The sequence below is a fragment of the Pelophylax lessonae genome (genome assembly GCF_965119305.1).
Source record: "Pelophylax lessonae genome assembly, chromosome: 4".
Lineage (NCBI taxonomy): Eukaryota > Metazoa > Chordata > Amphibia > Anura > Ranidae > Pelophylax > Pelophylax lessonae.
The window spans coordinates 256,025,976-256,052,475 of NC_138771.1; the positions used below are offsets into that span (position 1 = coordinate 256,025,976).

The 26,500-nt window shown below is 39.8% G+C and overlaps 1 protein-coding gene across 1 annotated transcript in view; it reads left to right on the forward strand.

Annotated features, from left to right (window-relative positions):
- CAPS2 (calcyphosine 2) overlaps window positions 1-26,500 on the forward strand; it is a 157,936-nt gene that overhangs the window by 109,466 nt on the left and 21,970 nt on the right. The window contains exons 11-13 of the mRNA XM_082255905.1: window positions 1,860-1,955; window positions 6,443-6,536; window positions 23,618-23,736. Of these exons, the coding sequence (XP_082112031.1) occupies window positions 1,860-1,955; window positions 6,443-6,536; window positions 23,618-23,736 (309 nt within the window). The remainder of the gene's footprint in view (window positions 1-1,859; window positions 1,956-6,442; window positions 6,537-23,617; window positions 23,737-26,500) is intronic.

Below are 26,500 nucleotides of genomic sequence, written 5' to 3' on the forward strand. Positions count from 1 at the left end.
TTGAAATTTTCCACATTTTGTCATGTTACAACCAAAAACGTAAATGTATTTTATTGGAATTTTATGTGATAGACCAACACAAAGTGGCACATAATTGTGAATTGGAAGGAAAATTTAAAATGGTTTTCAACATTTTTCAGAAACAAATATCTGAAAAGTGTGTTGTGTATTTGTATTCAGCCCCCCTGAGTCAATACTTTGTAGAACTACCTTTCGCTGCAAATAAAGCTGCAAGTCTTTCTGGGTATGTATCTACCAGCTTTGCACATCTAGAGAGTGAAATTTTTGCCCATTCTTCTTTGCAAAATATGTCAAGCTCTGTCACATTGGATGGAGAGCATCTGTAAACAGCAATTTTAAAGTCTTTCCACAGATTGTCAATTGGATTTAGGTCTGCACTTTGACTGGGAAACTCTAACACACGAATATGCTTTGATCTAAACCATTCCATTTTAGATCTGGCTGTATGTTTGGGGTCGTTGTCCTGCTGGAAGATAAACCTCCGCCCCTCAAGTGCTTTGCAGACTCTAACAGGTTTTCTTCTAAGATTGCCCTGTATTTGGCTCTATCTATCTTCCCATCAACTCTGACCAGCTTCCCTGTCCCTGCTGAAGAAAAGCATCTCCATCACCATGTGTCACGGTGAGGATGGTGTGTTCAGGGTAATGTGCAGTATTAGCTTTCCGCCACACATAGAATTTTGCTGTTAGGCCAAAAAGTTCATCTGACCAGAGCACCTTCTTCCAGGTTTGTCCCCCCCGGCTTCCCGTAAACTGCAAACAGGACTTCTTTTGGCTTTCTTTCAACAATGGTTTTTTTTTCCACTCTTCCATAAGTGTCAGATTTGTGGAGTGCATGACTAATAGTTGTCTTGTGGACAGATTCTCCCAACTGAGCTGTGGATCTCTGCAGCTCCTCCAGAGTTATCATGAGCCTCTTGGCTACTTCTCTGATTAATGCTCTCCTTGCCCGACCTGTCAGTTTAGTTGGATGGTCATGTCTTGGTAGGTTTGCAGTTGTGCCATACTCTTTCCATTTTCGGATGATGTATTGAACAGTGCTCTGTGAGATGTTCAAAACTTGGGAAATTTTTTTATCACCTAACCCTGCTCTAAACGTCTCCACAACTTTCTCCCTGACCTGTCTGGCGTGTTCCTTGGCCTTCATAATGCTGTTTGTTCACTAGGATTCTCTAAAAAAAAAACCTCTGAGCGCTTCACAGAACAGCTGTATTTATACCGAGATTAAATTACACATAGGTAGACTTTACCTTATTTACTAATTAGGTGACTTCTGGAGGCAATTGGTTCCACTATATTTTAGTTAGGGGTATCAGAGTAAAGGGGGCTGAATACAAATGCCCATCACACTTTTCATATATTTATTTGTAATAAATGTAAAACCATTTATCATTTTCCTTCAACTTTACAATTATGTTCCACTTTGTGTTGGTCACATAAAATCCCAAGAAAATAAATGTACATTTTTGGTTGCAACTTGACAAAATGTGGAAAATTTCAAGGGGAATAAATACTTTTTCAAGGCACTGTATATAATAATGCTGCACATTACACAAGGTAGCAAATATAGCCTGCACCCTTACTTGTCAACAGCTTCCAACTTACTGGACCTTGTGAGCCTGAGTGGGGGCCCCTAAGCAATGATCTTGGGTCACAATATAATTTCAAAGTTATATTTAACAAACCAAAAGTATTGACTAGTAGGAACATTGAGATCTCTGGAACGCCTGAGGGTGAATATGGTACATGTTACTTTAAGGTCAAGAATAAATATGTGAAGTAATGAAACAAAATGTTTACAATTTCATAAAAATGTAACCCCTAATTAATCTTTTTCAGAAATGGGCGTGATGCCTGTAGGGAACTTATTGGGTTCTTTTTCACCCATGACAGATCTGTTACCATCTATGAATATCACCAGTTTGGAAAGAATAGGTAATGTTGGTTTTTTTGTGTTGCAACAAATGAAATAATGTTGTCCATCAGCTTTTAATATGCTAAGGTCCAAATAATAATTACCGTAGGTAGTATTCAGGCCTCTCCAACAGTGGGCTTCTGGGCAATCATTCCTCGACTTTCCTTTTGGAGAGACCTATTTGCTTTTAACAACAAAACCTTATCAATTCAAGGGAAGACTGTTTTTCCAGCTTTAAGCTAGAACCTATCCTCTGCTCTGCCCCTTTTTCATCTTGATTGGCAAAGCTTTTTACAGCAAAATAATTCAGCAAATAAAACCAGCATGTTTATTCACACATAAACTGTAATTTTGCCTCTCTTTTAGCTTACATCATTTTTATATCTGTGAGTAGGTTCACTTTCTCCTTTCCTATTTAACCACATCAGGAGCGGCATGTTAAATCTTCTTCCTGTCTAGACCATTTTTCAGGATATTTTGCCTGACATTTACTTGGTCATGCAACATTGTATTTCAATTGATATATTTTTTTAGAGACAAATAGAGCTTTCTTTTGATGGTATTTAATAACAACTGTTTTTTTTATGTTTTACTATATAATGTTCTCCTTTTTAGATTATAAGCTCTAATGAGGAGGGTCCTCCGATCTCCTTTGTCTTTAATTGCATTGTGACTGTACTGTCTCCCTTCATTTTGTAAAGGTCTGCACAAATTGTTGGCATTGTATAATAATAATAAAGGTAAAAAGACTGAAAATGCCAGCACAGTAAGAACACGCTTTTTAGAAATTAGAAAACATGTAGGGATTAAGATACTAAAATTTAAATGAAGGTGTGCCTATTCACTAAACGTCACCTAATAAAGCCAAGTGCAAATCTTCTGTTTTTAGTGGAAGAAAGTTTTCTGGAGGATGGAATTGCATTTTAACCCACCCCCATCATTGGCCAGGAGCTCTTAAAAATACCCCACCCCCCCTCAAACAAATGGACAACATTGGTGGCCTGTAGCATTATAAACCCCCCTCCCCCAAACAATCCCACAAGCCTTGGTGATTAGTGGTATTTTAACCCCCCGCCCCTTCCCCATCGTTGATGGTCACTGGCACTTTAAATCCCCCCAAAACAATTCCACAACATTAGTGATCATTGGTCCTTTAAATCCCCCTTTCACCATCTACTCTTCACCAACTGTGCTAGATTATCTACATTGGTGATTGGTCAGCACAGCTATCACATGGCATAGAGCCACTTCAATCAGTTCTGTGCCTCTATCTAATGCTCTCAACTGTCTAAAGACAGCAGGAGCAGCAGCTTGTATAAATAAACAAGGATATAATCGCCCTAATAAAGGTGCAGACTTTTTGTTTAAATACAACAAGGTGTTCTTAGTGCCGGTTCACACTACCGCGGCACGACTTCGGGGGCGACCTGTGAAGTTGCGTGCACCGTCAATGAAAGTCGCTCCGATGACGCCCCAAAGTAGTATAGGAACTATTTTCTAAGTTGGAGCGACTTGAGTCGCTCCTATTAGAACAGTTCCCGTAGCACTGCATGGACCGCGACTTATCAGGCTGACCAGTTGCCTGACAAGTCGCGGTAGTGTGAATGGGCACTTAAGGGTAAAGTATTTGTATTTTGCCCATGCTAGGGAAAATAACAAATGCATTTTACTGTAGGGAATGAAAGGAGCATGGATTTACTTTCTCTCCAGGCTGCCCTTGTTCACTGGGAGGCCAAATGTGTAAGTTTTGATTTGTTGAGAAAGTTGAAAGGGTAGCTCCACTTTCATGGGAAAAATAATAGCAAATTAAAAAGAAAATAATATAGCATATACAATTGCTATACAAGTCATATTGTAATTGAATGTTATTAAAAATGACCTTTCTTTTTTAATCTGCAGCCATTGTACTTTTCTGTAAAGTGTAATGCAATATGGGTGCCTAAAGGTGTTCTGTACACAGAATTTGTACAGAACGCCCCCCTGAAACATTATTTCCTACTTATGTGATTGGCTCGTTGATTTTCCCAGCAGTCTAAACTAAGACACAAGTCAGATATCAGGCATCCCCTGCAACAAAAATGTCATTTTTGCTGAGATACTCCCAACAGGAAATCACATCTAAATAAATGTAGAACCTGCAATTTTCCTCATTAGACCACTCCCATTAGATTCACTTACCACATGGACATAGACAAACACACAGGGATTTCTTCAGAATAACAAAAGGTAGGATTCTGTAACAAAGTTTGTTAACCACTTGCTGACCGTCGCAAGTACACATACTGCGGCGGTCAGCCCCTCCTGGGCAAAGTGACGTACCGGTACGTCACTCGCCCACGAGCCAATAGGGGGCGAGCAAGCGCCACCGGAGGCGCGCTCCCATCCCCGCTTGTTCCCTGACATCCCCGTGCGAGTGACCGGCGGCTCCGATGTCCGCCAGTCACTCGCGATCTCCCGCTGGAGAGGGAGAAAGGCAGGCGGCTAATGTAAACACAGCCGCCTGTCATTCTCCCTGGTGTAACAGCAGAGACTATACGATCCTGCTATGTAGGATCCTATGTCTCTGTGGTTACATCAAAAGCCACGCCCCTTGACAGTTAGAAGCACGCCCCTAGGGACACACTTAACCCCTGGATCTCTAATAAAGTTAACCCCTTCCCTGCCAGTGTCATTTTTACAGTAACAGTGCATATTTATAGCACTGATTCCTGTAGTAATGTCACTGGTACCCCCAAAAGTGTCAAAAATGTCAGTCAGGGGTCCAAACTGTCCGCTGCAATGTCGTAGTCCCGCAAAAAAATTGCAGATCGCCGCCATTATTAGTTAAAAAAAAAAAAACAATAAAAATGACATAAATCTTTGCCGTAGTTAGTAAACGCAATAACTTTTGCGCAAACCAATCAAAATCCGCTTATTGCGATTTTCTTTACCAAAAATATGTAGCAGAAAACAAATTGGCCTAAAATGTTAGAAAATTTAGATTTTTACATTTTTTTTGAGAATTTCATATAAAAAAATGGGAAAAATATTGTTATCTTTTCAAAATTGTCGCTCTTTTTTTGTTTATAGCGCAAAAAGTAAAAATCGCACAGGTGATCAAATACCACCAAAAGAAAGCTCTGTTTGTGGGAAAAAAAGGATATCAATTTCATTTGGGTACAGTGTCGCACAAACACCCAATTTGTCCATTAAAGTCACGCAGTGCCGAATCGCAAAATAGGCCCTCGTCTTTGAGCAGCCAAATCCTCCGGGGCTTAAGTGGTTAAAGTCCTTGTGATGTACATCACCTAGAGGGGAATGTTTTTTTTCTTAACAAATGCAGTTACTCCTGAAGCTAACATACGACTTTGCATGTTGCCCTTGCACCCAGCATAGTGCTCAGCAATTGAACACACAACATGACCATTGGACAGGGGGCTGTTGGGAGAGGATTAGGTTTGACTAAATCCTAGGGTATAGAAAGTCAAAGCCTTACTAATAGAGTGACGCCAGCATCAGACAGCAGATCTTCTGCCAAATTAAGGTAATAGCAGACATAAAGCACTGAATCGTGGGCAACCAGGGGCAGTGTCCCGTTTACCCTCTATTAGGTATTTCTTTAGGCTCCAACATTGGAACTGCATGGGGAAGGTTTGTAAATATCCTCTATGGTCCTTTCAGTGAATCTGTTACTTTGCCACAGTGAACTTCGGTGTTAGGGCTGTACTTGCTATTGCTAATCAATAAAGGTTTTTGGTTGATACAATATCCTATCTGCAGTGTCAGGGTGTAGTGGTTCTTTGTGGGTCAGCAAACAAAGGTTAAGAAGAGTTCAGACATGTGACATTTGGCATGTTTGAGACTACTAAAGCCTTATTATTCTGTATATGGCAGACCCGGAGTTCAGAATAAAGCAGATATATAACATGGTGGCACTGATAACATTATGATTTAAATGCACATAAGCACAAAAAGTTTTATAAGTAATAACCCTTGAAAACAGGCCTTTCCTTTTAGACGCCTGTCGCCAGCTCTTAATGCAGAAGTTCTGCTTATGTTGCCTTAATATAGAGGCATTTGTCCATTGTTCATATAGATGTTTAAAGCTTCTTATATCTCATCAGCACAAGATCTTGAAGCTAATATGAGGTTTTGGAATCGCACAATGACATACACACTAACCATATCATGAGGTAGGCTAAAAGGCATGATAATTCCTTTATTAAAACATTGTGAAGTACAACCTTGTCTTCTTAAAACAGAAATTGGTCGCACTCAAACCTTCTTTCTTTTTAAATCTTTCAAGGAAAGTTCTTTTTTCTTTATTTAAATAAAGCAGGAAGAAACATGCAGATCATTCCTCTATGCCCCTGTGGCTAATTCTCTAGTTGGTTTTTAGCACTAGCAGAGCGTAACTATAACAACATGTTTGTACGCCATGAAGAAAAAAATACAGTTTATTTTGAACTTAGAGTATATTTCTTTGCATGCTTTATCTAACATTTAAGTTGTTTATATTTTATTAAAGGACAAATGCCCTACCTTTTATCCAGAAAGGAATTTATTACCATAATCGTGGACAAAGAAAGGGGAAACCATATTCGCTTGATGATTTTTATCCTGTAAGTTTGTATTTTTTTATGTTTTTTTATTTTAAAGACAATTACATTTTTTGTTAAAAATGACCTAATATTTTTACTTAACCAGACAGAAATTAGTTAGGCTGTTTTTAAGGCTCTTTTTAAAATGATTGTGCTCCATTCAATGGAGAGAAAGTCATTTCATTGATTAGGACACCTTAAATCATGGGGTGTTTTATGAGGACAGTAATTACACTAATTTATCTTGAAGCTATGTGTTCTCCTTCAGTATTGTCATTATTTTTGCCCTCTGTTAATTATATAAAACATAAATAACTGTGTATGTCAATGAGAAGACAAGTAAATTGTAGATCATGATGTCTTTACGTAGTATGAGAGAATCAGATAAAACCTGATGTTTTTCAGCTGCTGTGCTAAAGAATTATTTTTTGTAGACATATTAATTAAAAAAAAGATGTTTGTTGATAGGCATCACAGTCTTTGTCATGTACAACATAGTTGGTATATGTACTTGAAAAAATAAGCATAATAGGAATGCATGAAAAATCCAAGATACTATTCACAATAATAAACATTATAGTTATGTGACATTATGTATTTCATGATAAAGAATTATAGTAGTAGTAGGAACACATTTGGATAGTATCTAAAAAAAAAAAAACATATATCAATGAAAATTGGTAATAAGTAATAAAAAAAAAAACAAATATTGTCCAGTTTGCTGGAAAATAAATTTAACCACTCTCCAATTTTAAATATCATATAAAACTTCCCAATATTCACCTCTTTTTTTATCTAGATAAATAAATGGTACTTGATACCAACATGCAACAATATGTTCATTCAGTCCCAAATTCTCAAAGAATTGTATCAGTGTATCTTAGGTCATTTAAAATATTCCAACTCCGGTGCTCATGAAGGATAAAGTTCTCAATGCTGTAAACAAAATTGCCATCCACATGCTTCACCCTTTGTGCTCTTTTATGCATTTAACTCTGTTGATTATCCATAAATATTTTATAGGTCAAATATGCGCCTTTTCTTTAAGGGTGAAAACTGTGCTCTTTTCTCCTCTGGGACACCTCTTCACCTCAAATATTAATTTATTTCCCAATCTTCCTTTTTTATACTGCTCCACTAGCTCTGCTCAAAAAAAAAAAAACAAAACACAAAACATATGAATCATAGTGCTTTCTGCATCATTTTGATATTTTATTAAAACAATAAAATTACATTCACTTGATTTTGTGCACTAGATCCTGTGCACTGCGTTATATCTTTACACACATGACTTTTTTAGACGTTTAAGAAGAAGTCACGCATGTAGTGACGTAACACATAAGGTTGAAGACAGTAACCTCATCACGCTAGTCCTGGAAGTGAGCACACTTCAGGCCGAGTGGTGCTGCTAATGATCCACTAAGATCTTAGGGGGATTTACACATTATCAAGGGAGTATAACTTTATTCTTTTAATAAATTAAAAGTTGATGCAGAAAGCGTTATGAATTGTATGTCATTTTTTGAGCAGAGTCTGGTGGAGCAATATAAAAGGAAGGTTGGAGGCATTACCCACTTAAAGGGAAAGAGGTGTTGAAAGGTGAAATATGAATATTGGAGGTGAAGAGGTGTCCCAGAGGCGAAAAGAGCGTGGTGTCGACCCCTTAAAATGGAATGCTTATACTTGACATATAAAAGATTTATGGGTCAACAAAAGAGGTGAGCGCAGAAAAAAAGAGCACAAAGGGTAAAACATGGATGGCATTTGTGTTTACAGCAGAGTACTTTATCCTCTACAAGCACTGGAGTTGGACTATTTTAAATGAACTGAGATACACCGATACAACTGAATGAGAATTTGGCACTGAATTATTTTTTGGTTACATGTTGTTATCAAGTACATTTTTTTAAAATCTAGATATAAAGAGGTAAATATTGTATAATTTTATATGAAATTTAGGTAATTTTATGTATCTTCCGTTTTGTTTGTTTTCTGATACCATTCATTATATATATACAGTGGGTACGGAAAGTATTCAGACCCCCTTAAATTTTTCACTCTTTGTTATATTGCAGCCATTTGCTAAAATCATTTAAGTTCATTCTTCTTCCTCATGAATGTACACATAGCACCCCATACTGACAGAAAAACACAGAATTGTTGACATTGTTGCAGATTTATTAAAAAAGAAAAACTGAAATATCACATGGTCCTAAGTATTCAGACCCTTTGCTCAGTATTTAGTAGAAGCCCCCTTTTGATCTAATACAGCCAGGAGTCTTTTTGGGAAAGATGCAACAAGTCTTTCACACCTGGATTTGGGGATCCTCTGCCATTCCTCCTTGCAGATCCTCTCCAGTTCTGTCAGGTTGGATGGTAAACGTTGGTGGACAGCCATTTTTAGGTCTCTCCAGAGATGCTCAATTGGGTTTAAGTCAGGGCTCTGGCTGGGCCATTCAAGAACAGTCACGGAGTTGTTGTGAAGCCACTCCTTCGTTATTTTAGCTGTGTGCTTAGGGTCATTGTCTTGTTGGAAGGTAAACCTTCGGCCCAGTCTGAGGTCCAGAGCACTCTGGAGAAGGTTTTTGTCCAGGATATCCCTGTACTTGGCCGCATTCATCTTTCCCTCGATTGCAACCAGTCGTCCTGTCCCTGCAGCTGAAAAACACCCCCACAGCATGATGCTGCCACCACCATGCTTCACTGTTGGGACTGTATTGGACAGGTGATGAGCAGTGCCTGGTTTTCTCCACACATACCGCTTAGAATTAAGGCCAAAAAGTTCTATTTTGGTCTCATCAGACCAGAGAATCTTATTTCTCACCATCTTGGAGTCCTTCCGGTTTTTTTTAGCAAACTCCATGCGGGCTTTCATGTGTCTTACACTGAGGAGAGGCTTCCGTCGGGCCACTCTGCCATAAAGCCCCGACTGGTGGAGGGCTGCAGTGATGGTTGACTTTCTACAACTTTCTCCCATCTCCTGACTGCATCTCTGGAGCTCAGCCACAGTGAACTTTGGGTTCTTCTTTACCTCTCTCACCAAGGCTCTTCTCCCCCGATAGCTCAGTTTGGCCGGATGGCCAGCTCTAGGAAGGGTTCTGGTCATCCCAAACATCTTCCATTTGAGGATTATGGAGGCCACTGTGCTCTTAGGAACCTTAAGTGCAGCAGAAATCTTTTTGTAACCTTGGCCAGATCTGTGCCTTGCCACAATTCTGTCTCTGAGCTCTTCAGGCAGTTCCTTTGACCTCATGATTCTCATTTGCTCTGACATGCATTGTGATCTGGAAGGTCTTATATAGACAGGTGTGTGGCTTTCCTAATCAAGTCCAATCAGTATAATCAAACACAGCTGGACTCAAATGAAGGTGTAGAACCATCTCAAGGATGATCAGAAGAAATGGAAAGCACCTGAGTTAAATATATGAGTGTCACAGCAAAGGGTCTGAATACTTAGGACCATGTGATATTTCAGTTTTTCTTTTTTAATAAATCTGCAACAATGTCAACAATTCTGTGTTTTTCCGTCAATATGGGGAGCTGTGTGTACATTCATGAGGAAGAAGAATGAACTTAAATGATTTTAGCAAATGGCTGCAATATAACAAAGAGTGAAAAATTTAAGGGGGTCTGAATATTTTCCGTACCCACTGTATATATATATATATATATATATATATATATATACAGTATCTCACAAAAGTGAGTACACCCCTCACATTTTTGTAAATATTTTATTATATCTTTTCATGTGACAACACTGAAGAAATGACACTTTGCTACAATGTAAAGTAGTGAGTGTACAGTTTGTATAACAGTGTAAATTTGCTGTCCCCTCAAAATAACTCAACGCAGGGTCATTAATGTCTAAACCGCTGGCAACAAAAGTGAGTACACCCCTAAGTAAAAATGTCTAAATTGGGCCCAAAGTTTAAATATTTTGTGTGGCCACCATTATTTTCCAGCACTGACTTAACCCTCTTGGGCATGGAGTTCACCAGAGCTTCACAGGTTGCCACTGGAGTCCTCTTCCACTCTTCCATGACGACATCACAGAGCTGGTAAATGTTAGAAACTTTGCACTCTTCCACTTTCCGTTTGAGGATGCCCCACAGATGCGCAATAGGGTTTAGGTCTGGAGACATGCTTGGCCAGTCCATCACCTTTACCCTCAGCTTCTTTAGCAAGGCAGTGATCGTCTTGGAGGTGTGTTTGGGGTCCTTATCATGTTAGAATACTGCCCTGCGCCCCTGTCTTCAAAGGGAGGGGATCATACTCTGCTTCAGCATGTCAAAGTACATGTTGGCATTCATGGTTCCCTCAATGAACTGTAGCTCCCCAGTGCCGGCAGCACTCATGCAGCCCCAGGCCATGACACTCCCACCTCCATGCTTGACAGTAAGCAAGACTTGTCTTTGTACTCTTCACCTGGTTGCCGTCAAACATGCTTGACATCATCTGAACCAAACAAGTTTATCTTGGTCTCATCAGACCACAGGGCATGGTTCCAGTAATCCATGTCCTTAGTCTGCTTGTCTTCAGCAAACTGTTTGCGTGCTTTCTTGTGCATTATCTTTAGAAGAGGCTTCCTTCTGGGATTACAGCCATGCAGACCAATTTGATGCAGTGTGCAGTGTATGGTCTGAGCACTGACAAGCTGATTTGCCACCCCTTCAACCTCTGTTGCAATGCTGGCAGCACTCATATGTCTATTTCCCAAAGATAACCTCTGGATATGACGCTGTGCACTTGCACTCAACTTCTTTGGTTGACTATAACGAGGCCTGTTCTGAGTGGAACCTGTCCTGTTAAAACGATGTATGGTCTTGACCACCATGCTGCAGCTCAGTTTAGTGTCTTGGCAATCTTCTTATAGCCTAGGCCATCTTTATGTAGAGCAACAATTCTTTTTTTTCAGATCCTCAGAGAGTTCTTTGCCATGAGGGGCCATGTTGAACCTACAGTGACCAGTATGAGAGAGTGACACACCTGCTCCCCATTCATACCTAAGACCTTGTAACACTAATGAGTCACATGACACTGGGGAGGGAAAATCGCTGATTGGGCCCAATTTGGACATTTTCACTTAGGGGTGTACTCGGTTTTGTTGCCAGCGGTTTAGACATTAAGGGCTGTGTGTTGAGTTATTTTGAGGGGACAGCAAATTTACACTGTTATACATGCTGTACACTCACTACTTTACATTGTAGCAAAATGTAATTTCTTCAGTGTTGTCACGTGAAATGATATAATAAAATATTTACAAAAATGTTAGGGGTGTACTCACTTTTGTGAGATACCGTATATTGATTCAAATTCTTTTTTTTTTATATTATTATTTATTTTCACTGATATATGTTAACAGCAGAGCTGCACTTTTGTAGATAATATTTCAGGTTTGATGTGGGTACACATGTTAATGCTGGTGAGCTGCTGACAATATATTATTGCACAATTGTGGTAAATACTTTGAATTGTAGTGTGAGAGTAATTTGGGTTATAGGAACAGTAGACCACTGGAAATTGTGTTAGCTACATGACACCTTAAAGAGACTTTGTCAGTTAAAATAAGTAAGAAAGCCGCTACAGGTATAAAGTGTGGGTACCTATAGGTCATTGTATATAGAGTATATGCAACAATTTTAAAGTGGAACTAAAACCCCCAAAACACTCACCGCCACCTTCCAAGGATGCGGCGGTCACATCTCTTGCTGGCTGCTGTCATCGTCTCCCCAGCTACTTCCAGGGACTTAATTGGCTGGTGGGGGATTGACATCATTCCGAGCATGTGCACGGGAGTCAATCACTCCGGCACAGCTGAAGTGTGCCAGGTATACACGCTGAGCTACGCATGTGCAGCCCAGTCAGTGTACCTTCAGTAGAAGACTGCAAGCAGCCAGGTAAGTATTTGTTATTGCAGAAGAAACATAGCATGTCTCTTCTGCAATAAAGAGCTGCATGCTTGCAGTTTTTTGCTAGCTGCATTTAGTTCCACTTTTAGTGCCCTCAGCTATTCATGAATGCTGGACCATTTTGAATAGGTAGTGTCTGAGCTTGACCATACATTCCTTCCACCCAAATATGGGCCAACTTTACCCAGTTCTGCCAGTTCCCATATGTTAAAGGAGTTGGCCAAGTGCATCCATTTATTTGTGACTGGATTGATCATGGGATTGAAGGTCTCTGCAGGATCACTGTATTACATCCTTTACATCTACCCCTAAAAAGCGATAATGTTCCATTGGACTACTTAAGTTAAATACTGTTGTACAGTTTTATGAATACCTACTACAAACAAAACCACCTTTTAAAAAGCCTCAGTAAAATTGTCGGACCTCTCTCCATCACATTTTCTTTTTTCTAAATACTCCATTGTTTGCTGCACTAGTTTCTACTCATTCTTTCTAAAAAGGTTTTATAACGTTTTAACCACGTAAGCCCCAGCCCTATTCCGGACACTTTTTGTTTACAAGTTAAAAACAATATTTTTCCCTAGAAAACTACTTAGAACCCCCAAACATTATATATATTTTTTTAGCAAAGACTCTGGAGAATAAAATGTCGGTCATTGCAAAAATTTTTGTCACGCGGTATTTGCGCAGCGGTCTTTAAAACGCCATTTTTTTGGAAAAAATTTGAAAAATCAAATTTCACTGCATTTAAAAAATACTAAACAGTAAAGTTAGCCCATTTTTTTTGTATATTGTGGAAGATGATGTCACGCCGAGTAAATAGATACCCAACATGTTACGGTTTAAAATTGCGCCCCCCCGTGGGATGGTGACAAACTACGGTCAATAGAGATCTCAATCTGTGTCGCTTTAAATTTATTTAACGGTTACCAGTTTAGAGTTAGAGTGTAGCTCTTTTTTTTTAATTATTGCCCATGCTCCGGCGGTGGGACGGGAGCCCCGAGCAAAGTCACGGAAGACGGCGGGAGGGGGGGGGCGTCCCCTCCCGCTCACCCGGGTAACGATCGAGCGGCTCCCGAGCCGCATCGGTCGTTACCGGCGGAAAGCCAACCGTCGGCTTCAAACCACGGTACCGGGATGATGCGTCTAGCTAGAGGCATCATCCCGGTATAAGCCCGCAAAGTTACCCGACGTACGGGTATGTTAGAATGGGGTAAGTGGTTAAGGGAGCGCAACAGTGAAAGGCTGAGATAGGATTAAACAAATAGAGAAAATACTATTTAAAACATTATAAATTAAAAAAAATACATAAATCTAAAATTATTTTAATTTCCCTTTAAAATCTCTTCAGCCCCTGCAGAGCTTTTTAAATATGAATGTGCTTAGTACAAAAAATTATAGTGGTGGGACCTAGGAAAGCCTTCGTTTGATAGCACTTTTCATTAAAATCTAAATGTATAATTTAGTGTAACAATTTTTTTGTTCCCTAAGTTTATTAAATGTTGAAGAGAATTGTACAGCAAAAAATTGAGGTGGTGACACCTAATAAAGCACAACATTAGTCATATTCGACAAAGAAAATAATTACACGGGAAACAAAACATGATGTTAGCAAAAAACAGGGAAAACCGATATTAAAGAAAGGTAGAGATAATAAAAGCGGAGGGAAGGAATCTCATGGTGTTCAAGCATGCTAGATTTAAAAGGGTAAATGTGGCAAGCATGTAAATCTTCTGTATACAGTAGTAATAGAGTATATGGCGCAGTAAGTGCTGTGTGTTCATAAATGTCTATACAGAACAGCAAAAAGTTAATTTTTTTTTTATTTATTTTTTTAATTAAGAGTCGTATTGGAGCATTCAGAGTAACTTTATGCACCAGATGCAGCACCTCTGAAGAAACTGAAGTATCTCAAGGCAAACAGATAAGAAGAACAGCAGTGCACAATCTGAGTGTAGTATATTAACAGATTTATTGTGGTAAAAAGACACATGGCAACTCACATTGTTACAGTCAAAATCAGGTTCATTACATAGTAAGGAGTTCTAATGGACAGTCTCACAACAACAGGGAACCTCAGACCAGGATAGAATTATTGATACATCTGCAGGACTAAGAAAACACACCAAGGGCCACCAAACTAAGTGCAGCATTAATTGTACTGAGAAATACTGGTAAATTAGCAACTCACATGGGAAGAAGAAATGGCACTTTTTATATGTAATCCGCGAGTGGCCAGCTCAAGCATCTGGGATGGGGAGTCTCTTCCTACAACTTGCAGCCTGGAATGTCTAAGTGTCAGGCTGGATGACAGCTTAGATGAGGAAGTGTAGATCAACAAGATGGGGGAGGACTTCTTGTAGGATGCAGAGCAGACCGGAAGTGATGTCATCAGGATGTCAGGTGGGCAGAGCTATCCAAGTTTGAGAAAGGCTTAGGGGGACTTGAAATGTAAAGCTCTGCCCGCCTGACATCCCACTAACATCACTTCTAGGCTGCTGTGCATCCCACAAAAAGCCCTCAGCCGTCTTGTTGGTTTCCACTTCCTCATCTAAGCTGTCATCCAGCCTGACATCCGGACTTTTCAGGCTGCAAGTTGTAGGAAGGTAAACTTATACAACATGCGCTCAGGGTTAACACATTGAATAATTGAAGGCCAATCCTTAAAATTCTTTCAAATAAAAAGTTATTTTAAGAAATCTATAAAAAAAAAGTATATAATCAATCATGTAAATAAAAGGCCAGTGATAAAGTCTAAAGTGCTACGACATTTAGGGCAGAAGCTCTTCTCAGGAGTGGAAGCCGACGCTGTATAACTGATACATTAGAAAACAGAAAAGCGCCTTTAAGTGTAATATTTAATTAGCAACATTAGTAACAGCAATGACAAATAAAGACTCACAAGATGGATGTAAAGAAAATGCTCATCTGTAGAAGAAAGCAGCCCGATGGAGTAGATGTACACCAAGCCAGTCCAGGTCTGTAGAGACCGTGGTATGACAGGAAGAAAAGCCAGCAGGTTCCAAGTCATTCTGGGTGTGTTGGATGGCAGGCAGGACCAATAGAACACACTAGTTTGGGGGGCACCAAATTAAGTGCAGCATTATTGTACTGAGAAATATAGTAAAGTGCGTCACTTAAGAAAGGAGCGTGCATGCTTTGAAACGCGTTGTGTTTCCAGCTTCCACACTACCTTCTATCCAACACACCCAGAAAACCACGGAACCTGCCAGCTTCTCTTCTTGTCATACCGCGGTCTCTGCAGACGTGGACTGGCATGGTGTACATCTACTCGATCGGGTTGCTTTCTTCTACAGATGGGCTTTTTACTTACATCTATCTTGTGAGTCTTTATTTGTCATTGCTGTCACACCTTTCTTATTAAATACTACACTTAGAGGCGATTTTCTGTTTTCCTGTGCAAGTTGTAGGAAGAGGCTCTCCATCCCAGATTCATGAGCTAACGACTCACGGATTACATACAAAAACTCCCATTTCTTTTGCTCATGTAAGTTGCTAATTTACTAGTATTCCCCAGTACAATTAATGCTACACTTAATTTGGTGCCCCCCCCCCATTGTGTTCTCTTGGTCCTGCAGGTATATCCATCCACCCACTATTTCTATCCTGGTTTGAGGTTCCCTGTTGTTGTTAGACTGTCCTTTAGAAGCCCTTACTATGTGATGAGCCTGATTTTAGCTGTCATAATGTGAGTTGCCATTTGTCTTTTCACCACATTAAATCTGTTAGTATACTACACTCAGATTGCGCACAGCTGTTCCTATCTGTATGCAGATCTGCTGTGTTTAAAGCACATGGAGGGGAGTCACCGCTCATTACTGCCCAATTCTAGTGTGACAACGGTAGAGTCTCCAGGATCATAAGGCAAAATCCCGCTATCCACTACATGAGACAAATAAACATAACTATTTTTTTTTTTTTTACATCACATGGAAAGCCAGTGCCTACCTCTGAGAACAAAACTGCTAAAAAAAACAGTAACAGTAACTGGAAATATTACCACAATTGCTTTTACAGTGTAGCAGCAAATGGATCCAATATTGGATAGTGCACAAGAGTCCTAGGAGGGTTTTGTTCCTGCTAATATTTTAGGTGTCCCTCCTCTTTAAAGGAAAATGGCTTTTCCCTTTAAATTTTGTCTTCATCAATGCAATATGTTCTGCTAAATTATGCGCGTCTGTCTCTGTCTACCTTTGATAGTATTTGTATTATTAAAGAAATGAGCAAATATAACCACATTTAGCTTAATATATTGCAGGGTAGACATGAACAGAATGTTTTTGACGACTTGCCGAAGCAGTAAGCAAGGCTTCGCTCAGGGGACTGCTGAACTAGACTTTGAATTAGGAAACCTGCCACTACATGTCTTAACAGGGATTCATTGTAGAGCCATTTTTTTGTGTTTGTTTGTTTTACTTCACCTGAAATTGCTTGTGAAAGTTTCACTGATTTTCAGTTTGAATTGTATATACAGACTGCCTCCTTCTATTGTCCTGTTTGTAATCCTGAGCAATTGCCCTATTATACTGTCACAAAACATTACTGGGAGCTGGAAGGACAAAGGGTGGTTAAGCTAAAAAACAATTTGGGAGCTTAAATTACGATGAAATAGAGGAAGATTGATGGATTTCTATGTCGAAGTTGTATTAGCTATTGACTAACCATGAAGGTTATTTATTTAAATTTGCCTTTTTTTTACAAGCTGCCTCCATAATGTGAAAATGAATATATCACTGGTCAACAGATCATCACATTCAATCAAGTGCAAAATTGCAGCTTTATCTTCTTCAAAAAAAGGAAAAAGGGATGTGTACTTAGAAGGCTTTGGAGATAAGGGATACAAACGATTACATTTACAGACTTGCCTATTATAATTGGCTCGTTTCCATTCTGATTACACAGTCTGTAATTTCAGCCAAATGTAGTTCAACCATTAGTTCCTTCATTAGTTCATCAAAAGCATGAGTTGGAGTTTAGGAACAGTGTAAAGATACATATCAAACCATTATTTTCAACTGATGGCTTAATTGTTTTTCTACTTGTTAGTCCTTGCACACAAAAGGATTCTCCTCCATCTGTTTTCAGTACTATGGAGGGAAAGCTTGCAAAATCACTGACACAGAATGCACTGGATTTTATAGTTTCAAAGAGCATAAACCACATCTTCTTAGAGGCAAGTGGTCTCTGAACCTGTTGGCATTTTTTCATATTTTGGATCCATGTTTCCATTTACAGTATCTCACAAAAGTAAGTACACCCCTCACATTTTTGTAAATATTTTATTATATCTTTTTCATGTGACAACACTGAAGAAATGACACTTTGCTACAATGTAAAGTAGTGAGTGTACAGCTTGTATAACAGTGTACATTTGCTGTCCCCTCAAAATACCTCAACACACAGCCATTAATGTCTAAACTGCTGGCAACAAAAGTACACCCCTAAGTTAAAATATCCAAATTGGGCCCAATTAGCTATTTTCCCTCCCCAGTGTCATGTGACCCATTAGTGTTACAAGGTCTCAGGTGTGAATGGGGAGCAGGTGTGTTAAATTTGGTGTTATCGCTCTCACTCTCTCATACTGGTCACTGGAAGTTCAACATGGCACCTCATGGCAAAGAACTCTCTGAGGATCTAAAAAAAAGAATTGTTGCTCTACATAAAGATGGCCTAGGTTTTAAGAAGATTGCCAAGACCCTGAAACTGAGCAGCAGCAGCACGATGGGCAAGACCATCCAGCAGTTTAACAGGATAGGTTCCACTCAGAACAAGCCCCGCTATGGTCGACCAAAGAAGTTGAGTGCATGTGCTTAGCGTCAAATCCAGGGGGTGTCTTTGGGAAATATATGTATGAGTGCTGTCAGTATTGCTGTAGAGGTTGAAGGGGTGGGGGGGGGGGGTCAGCCTGTCAATCGTCCCAGAAGGAAGCCTCTTCTAAAGATGATGCACAAGAAAGCCCACAAACAGTTTGCTAAAGGCAAGCAGACAAAGGACATGGATTACTGGAACCATGTCCTGTGGTCTGCTGAGACCAAGATAAACTGATTTGGTTCAGATGGTGTCAAGTGTGTGTGGTGGCAACCGGGTGAGGAGTTAAAAAAAAAAGTGTGTCTTGTCTACAGTCAAGCATGGTGATGGGAGTGTCATGGTCTGGGGCTGCATGAGTGCTCCTGGCACTGGGGAGCTATAGTTCATTGAGGGAACCATGAATGCCAACATGTACTGTGACATACTGAAGCAGAGCATGATCCCCTTCACACCCCAAACACACCTCCAAGACGACCACTGCCTTGCTAAAGAAGCTGAGGGTAAAGGTGATGGACTGGCAAGGCATATCTCCAGACCTAAAGCCTATTGAGCATCTGTGGGGCATCTTCAAACAGAAGGTGGAGGAGCGCAAGGTCTCTAACATCCACCAGCTCCGTGATGTCGTCATGGAGGAGTAATAGAGGACTCCGGTGGCAACCTGTGAAGCTCTGGTGAACTCCATGCCCAAGAGAGTTAAGGCAGTACTGGAAAATACTGGTGGCCACACAAAATATTGACACTTTTGGCCCAATTTGGTCATTTTCACTTAGGGGTGTACTCACTTTTGTTGCCAGCAGTTTAGACATGAATGGTTGTGTGTTGAGTTATTTTGAGGGGCAGCAAATTTACACTGTTATACAAGCTGTACACTCACTACTTTACATTGTAGCAAAGTGTAATTTCTTTAGTATTATCACATGAAAAGATATAATAGAATATTTACAAAAATGTAAGGGATGGACTCACTTTTGTGAGATACTGTAGCTATTCTTGTGAATCACACTAACAAGGTATATACACTCTTAATTTTAGGAATAGTTTAATTTCCTGAATCACCCCTTGACCAGCAATTTGCTCATTGAACAATGAATCAACATCAATATTACTGAATGATCAGACAGATGGAAGCTCAGTAGATGAACCCTAAAAAACAGTGTCCACTGGCTATACAGTGTGATGATGGTGTGTAAATCACAGCGATGGATGAACTGATGTACAAATCCTTTAGCAGACAAAACAATTTGATTGTATGCCTTTTAACTGTGTATTTATTTACCTGGAGCTCTTTAAAGGAGAAGTACAGCCAAAGCTTGTTTGCCTGTATCTCTCTTGCGGATCACAGGAGTGCAGTTTGTTCTGCACTCCTGTGACCCATTTTTTGGCAGACAGCGGGCTGAAGTCCACTGTCTGCTGATGTCACAGAGCCAGTCCAGGCTCAGCCAAGATCATGACAATGAAGTCGGGATCCGCCCACATGCTTGGACCGCCACCTGGCTCAGCCTCTTAGCAAGCCGCTGAGAGCCTGAGCTGGTTGCTCTTGCCCCCTTTTGAGCCCAGGGCTCCAGTGAGCATGCGGGGGGCAGAGCAGAGAGCTCCTGAATGACACCCATACATCTCTTTTAACCACTTTCCGACTATACACTGTATATTTACGTCGACAAAGTGGCAGTCCCAGGCAGAATCACGTTAATAAACGTCATCTGCCTGGGAGGAGCTAGGAGGCGAGCTTGTGCTGCCGCCAGCGCGCTCCTGCCCCCAATCGTCAGTGGGGAAGCCAGTGCGGATTTCAGGCGGCTCCAATTGCTGCCTGACACCGACAATCTCCCCCCGCTGACAGAGGACGGACGGCTGATGTAAACACAGCCGTCCGTCCTCCCTCGGATGATCACAGAAGCTATGTGATCCTTCTATATAGGATCGCATGTCTCTGTGATCATCTCACAAGTCCATCCCCCCCACAGTTAGAATCACTCCCCTAGGCTTACATTTAACTCCTTGATCACCTATACTGTTAACCCCTTCCCTGCCAGTATCATTATTACAGTAACAGTGCATATTTTTAGCACTAATTACTGTAGTAATGTCACTGGTACTCCCAAAAGTGTCAAAAATGTCAGTCAGGGGTCTGATCTGTCCGCCGCAATGTTGCAGTCCCGCAAAAAATCGCAGATCGCCGCCATTACTAGTAAAAAAAAAAAACTATAAAAATGACATAAATCTTTCCCGTAGTTAGTAAACGCAATAACTTTTGCGCAAAAGAAATCAAAATACGCTTATTGCGATTTTTTTTTTTACCAAAAATATGTAGCAGAAAACAAATTGGCCTAAACTGTTAAAAAATTTTGATTTTTAATTTTTCTAAATTTTTTTTTTTTTTGGGAATGTTATATAGCAGAATCAAATACCACCAAAAGAAAGCTGTATTTGTGGGAAAGAAAACAACGTAAAATTGCAATCCGTGCAATTGTCTGTTAAAGTAACGCAGTGCCGAATCACAAAATAGGGCCTGGTTATTAAGGGGGAAAATCCACCGGTCTGAAAGTGGTTAACTATAATAGAAGAAAATGAGGTCACCCACTTCGGTGAGCAGTGTGGTAGGCTGAGGCGTGGACCAATGTGGTGGTTTAGTGAAATCACGTATGTTTTCTTAGGTTGAATTGTTTATTTTAATCTATGCAGTTTGCTGTTTGGCCATAGTTCAACTTGAACGGTGTATTTGCCAGCCATGTAACATACTTTTTTTTTACCACTGGTAAACATAAGGATATTGAAAATTAATTAAAGAATAGGTGCAGTTAGTGTACTATCCTTATTCTGCTTCTGCCCCACAGTCTAACTTCAGTCTTTGATACTGAGAATGGTGCTGGCATAAAGTGTTATTTGTGACCACATCCCCAGCCTGAAATGTGTGCACAGAGCTAGGAGCTGATGCTTTGTGTTGCTTTCTGGCATCAAGATTCCCAGCTAGCATCAAAAGCTAAGACCAAGCTGTAGAAATTCTGCATATAGCACATTTAAGGTACTACGTGATAATTGTAAACTCGCTTATCACAACGTTGGGGGAGCAGGAGCAGAATCAGGATAGTGGTGCACTGATTCCTATGAGCTCTTCAAATTACAAAACTTTTCTGCAGTGTGGACTACATAGCAGAACATGGATACACGTGGTAATATGCTTTATGAGCTTTTACTACAAGGAAAAAGATAAGCCTTGTTTATTTCCTGACTTTATTGCAGCCTTTTTATAATATTGAGAAATGTGTGTTAAAGTATTTGTGAACATACAATGTTTAGACACATTCTAATATGAGCTATGCAGGTACCATAATTGCTTTTGCTTATTTTTAGAAAATCTTAATTCTTAACTTTTTCACTATGTTAAAGCAGAGTTCCAGGCATTTTTCAACCTTCTTCCCCTGCGCCTATGATCACTTTCTATTTTCTACTTGTACGTATTTTTTTTCCGGTAGTGTACATACCTTTTATGTATTCTGAATCCTACGCTTCCGCTGTACCTCGCTGTGGCGGGGTACGTCATGTCTGCCCACCCATTAGCTCCTGGGATATGAGTGTCATCAATCCCAGGAGTCGATGCACATCCATTGCTTGTAGCTTTGTACTTTATGCGCATGCGCGAGGTGCATACTGGGTAGCCAGCCGTTCTGTATCCTGGAAGTAGCTGCCAGTGGGCTGCAGATGCCCACACTGAAGATGGGAACGCACTCGCTGGGGACAGCATAGTGAGTTTTTTGTTAATTTTTTTTTAGAAAACCTACATTTCCTACTAATACTGTTTAGTATAGCATTAGGTGCAAACATCACGGGGGCGTAAAATAAAAAAAAAAAGAAGCTGGAACTCTGCTTTAAAAATGTTCTCTTATGTGACTATGCATCTCTTCTTCCCAGTGGATGGGATGTACAGGATCCTGTGCAGACACACAGTGTGCCCATATCCCGTATTCTATAGTCTGTACAGCCTGTGGCAAGATGCAGGCTGTGCTTCAGCAGGGGGTGTGTTCAAAAGGCAGGCTGTGATTATGAGGGAGTGTGTGCCAGATTCAAGCAATGATTATTGGGGGGGATGTAGCCTGAACAAACTACCCATATACAGGCATGCTGTGTCTCTGAACAGTGTCCTGTAACCTCTGAATGGTCAGCCAAAGGATGAAAACTGACCACACAACTTATGTGATTTGTGTGGACAATTTAGAACAAGGTGACTGGCAGGATCTACCAGGTTCAGATGGAATAAGTATATAAAACTGATAAGAGACTATGGGGTTAATTTACTAAAGGCAAATATACTGTGCACTGCAAGTGCACTTGCACCAGAGTTTAATAAATTGGATAACGCTTCACTTTGCAAAGAATACTAAATAAAAAAAAAAAAAGAAATTCAAAAATCTAAAAAAGCATTTTTGCTTGCACCTGATTGGAGGATAGAAATCAGCAGAGCCTTACCTCATTTTAGAGCTTCTCATCAAATCTAGAGCAACTGCACTTGCAGTGCACGGTATATTTGCCTTTAGTAAATCAACCTCTATGATTTATAAAATACACATGTGAGAGCATGCACAGAAAAAAATAATTAGGGTAACATACACTTTTATATGCCTTTCAAAAATGCGTTAGTACACAGTATGTTACACAATCACATGTGTGAGCCGATGTAGAAATCCAAATGAAAATACAAGTTATCGTACTAACACAAATGTGAATCAGGTCTTAAACTCCTGGTTTCCTAGTATTACCATCATTATTTATTCCACAGGAAAACATTTATTCAAACTTGACAACTGTAAATCTGACAGAATGGAGCTCAGTAAATGAGGTTAAGATGGAACTACAACCAAAACTATATATTTTCTCATCTTGTTACACATTATGGGAAAGGACTAGGGCTTGTGTCTGTTATAATTGCTGTCTGTGTCCCTGCTGGGAGTAACTCCCTCACATCCCGTCCTAGTGAGAGTGGTTGCTGAGACAGAAAAGGAAAGGAATCTATTCACTGGGGACTCCGACAACAATATCAACATTCGTTGAGAAAGATTAGAACCTTTGTCAAGCTATTACTGTCTTCTTCCCTGCTGGTGAAATTCCCCCACTTTCTGCCCCTGTGATGACACAGGTCTCCAGGTGAGGTGAAAGAAGACACAGAAAGCAATTAAAATCAGACAGAAGTTCTAGCTCTTCACTACTTCTAGACCATAAGAAAAAAAAAAAAGTTTGGGCTAAATTAGTGAGATTTGAAAGATAAATTCTAATAATGTTTTTGATGTAATAATGCACACTGAATTATTGTTTATCAAAGTTGAATAAATATGTATTGCTCATAATACTATGTAAATCTGTTCTTTGCAGGGAGCAAACCTCACTTTTCTCACAGTGGATCATCAAAGTCTTTCGGAAAGCCTAAAGAAAAATGCTATACTTACCATACGGATCACAGCAATTGATGAGGGAGCAATGAAGTCCTTGAGGTAAAAAAAATAAAATAATATTGTATTAAATGAATAACAAAACGATAGATAGATAGATAGATAGATAGATAGATAGATAGATAGATAGATAGATAGATAGATAGATAGATAGATAGATAGATAGATAGATAGATAGATAGATAGATAGATAGATAGATAGATAGATAGATAGATAGATAGATAGATAGATAGATAGATAGATAGATTTTGACATTGATTTTCAAGGTTGCTGGGTAATTTTTCAAAGTTCAGCAGATTTAATCTCTAATAAATTAATGCAATGTAAAGCTTCCTTGCATCAAAATGTAATACCATCTGGCTTATTTAATACGGAAATATAGAGTGCTGTAACCCATAGCAGCTAATCAGATTTCAGTTAAATATATTGAAGTCACTTAAGAGATTATTTCTAATTTGTTGAGATGGATTTCTGTACTTGCATAAGCCATGCTGCACATTTTCATGTAATCAGTAGAAATAGACTTTTAGGGAGTAAATTACTAAAAGTGAGTTGTAGTGTAGTTAAGTGATTACTACTAACATGCAGTGAAAGTACTTATTGCAACTAGTTCAATTCCAGACTTGCAGGTAAGGCCCTTTTCACACGGGCGAACCGATCTGATCCGCCTGTCAGTTTTTCAGGCGGGCCTGATCGGATGCTCCATGCATCCCTATGAGGCAGCGGATGTCAGCAGAGACATGTGCGCTGACACCCGCTGCTCTCCGATCCGATCTTGTCCGTGAAATCCGGACGGATGGAAACACTATTTTCCATCCGTCTGGAGGATCGGATCGGATGAGAATGGACAGGCGGTCCGTTCTCATCCGATCTCCCTATAGAGGAAAGTTGGGATCTGACAGCTCCGTCTCCGCACACAGAGCAGAGAGGGAGCTGTCATCCGCCTGCTCAGCGGGGATCGGTGAATCGATGCCCCGCTGAGCAGAACGGACCCCGTCGGGCGGTGCACCCGTGTGAAAGAGGCCTTAGTTGTTGACTTATGCCCTTGCTTACAGGGACATAAAATTTTAGGATCCTTCAGGATCATGTTGTTTTTCCCTTAGCTTAGTGAATGTGGTAAAAATTCACTTTGCATTTATGTGCAAGAAGAAAAACAAACAAAAAAAAAAAGCAAAAAATAAAAAAACAACAGTATTTCACCTGCATATGATTGGATGATAGAAGTCAGCAGAATTTCACCTCATTCACTAAGGAAAATGTTTTAATTTCCTTGCAAAATGAACAGACTACTTGTGTTTAGTCAATCAACCCCATCATTTCAAAAAGTGTGAGAAGTATAGGATACAAAAATGACATGCGGCCTCAGGTGGTCGACCTGAGGGCCTGAGTCAGAGAGGAGCTGAACCTAGATGTCCTGCAGAGCTGATTGGAATTGAGACACTGGAAAGGATCTGATTCTGCCTAGAGTGAGTACAGATCTGTGTCATTGGGCCTGTCCTGAGAGGGCCATCCCTTCAGCTAGAAGAGTCAGTGGATGGATGTCAGTCAAGGGGATGCTAGAGAGTGTCCTGAAGATAAAGTAGTTGCAATAAGTCTGCTGCTGAAGAGAGCAAGAAAACGTCATTCTTCCATACAAGTGCCAATATGGTTAAAGCAGTGTGTCTGCTTCCACAAATAACCGGGTGAGGCTGAGTGAGAGTTGTCCTCACCCACTGTGAATAGTTCCGTTGGAGTATCCAACTGTTCCCTTTTCCAATCCAAGTTCCACAATAAATAAAAAACAGAGTTCTCTGGATTGTGTATTGAGTAACGAGCAAATGGGAGTAAGGATGGATGTGTGAAAAAACCCCCTAGTGACTTTCTGCAGGTAACAATAAGTCATTACACAGCAAGCCCTACAGGGACAGTGCTACGTTTGTTTTGTTGACAGTTTTATCGAGACATTATATCTCATGTGCTGGTAACTCGTTTACATTATCTTTATTAAGTGTCCATGTTTGACACCAGTAATACATTGTGACAATACAGATGGTACTATTTAATGTTCTCTAAAATTTCCTTTGAGATGTAACTGTTGTCTGTTGGTAGTTCATGTAGTTTGCCTTCTGAATGCTTTGTTACAGATCTGTCAATATACACCTATAGCATCTAAGCAGTTTGTTTTATAGGGTCATAGTTGTGTAAAATTTACACATTGTGTGTTGGGACTGACCTGCACTAATTCGATTTTAGAAATGAATACATGGAGTGTCAGATGCCCATACCCCTGCTGGTCCCACTTTGGTTTTTTCCTGCAATCCCTACATCACTCTTAAATCTTGCAGTGGCAAAGGGGTTGGAGAATGGAACCACGATGCGAGGTGGAGGGCACAGGCATCTCACACTTCTAGAAGTGACAAATGCTAAAGACACTGGAGCAGGCTCCAGCTCTGGAATGGAGGGGAGGTAGGAGACTATTTTTTTCTCTTGCAGGAAACTTAATTCTGGATATTTTTTTAAGCTGACAGGGTTTCTTTAAGTTTTCTACAAATCCTGTTTATACAGTATTGATTAGTCCACTGAAATTGGCTTTCTAAAGTTACCAAATATCTATTAAGTACAACATTTAAATGATTGATTCTCTCTTCTTTGGCATTACAATATTTTCTCTTATCTTTCTTGATTGTCTCTTATTCACATACTATCTCTATTCCTTGATTGATAGAAAAGACAGTACTAAGAAAAATAAATAGGTTTTAAAAATTGAAATTTTTTAATAAAAACGACTTAATAAAGATATATGGGGTTTACTTTGGTTTTAGTAGA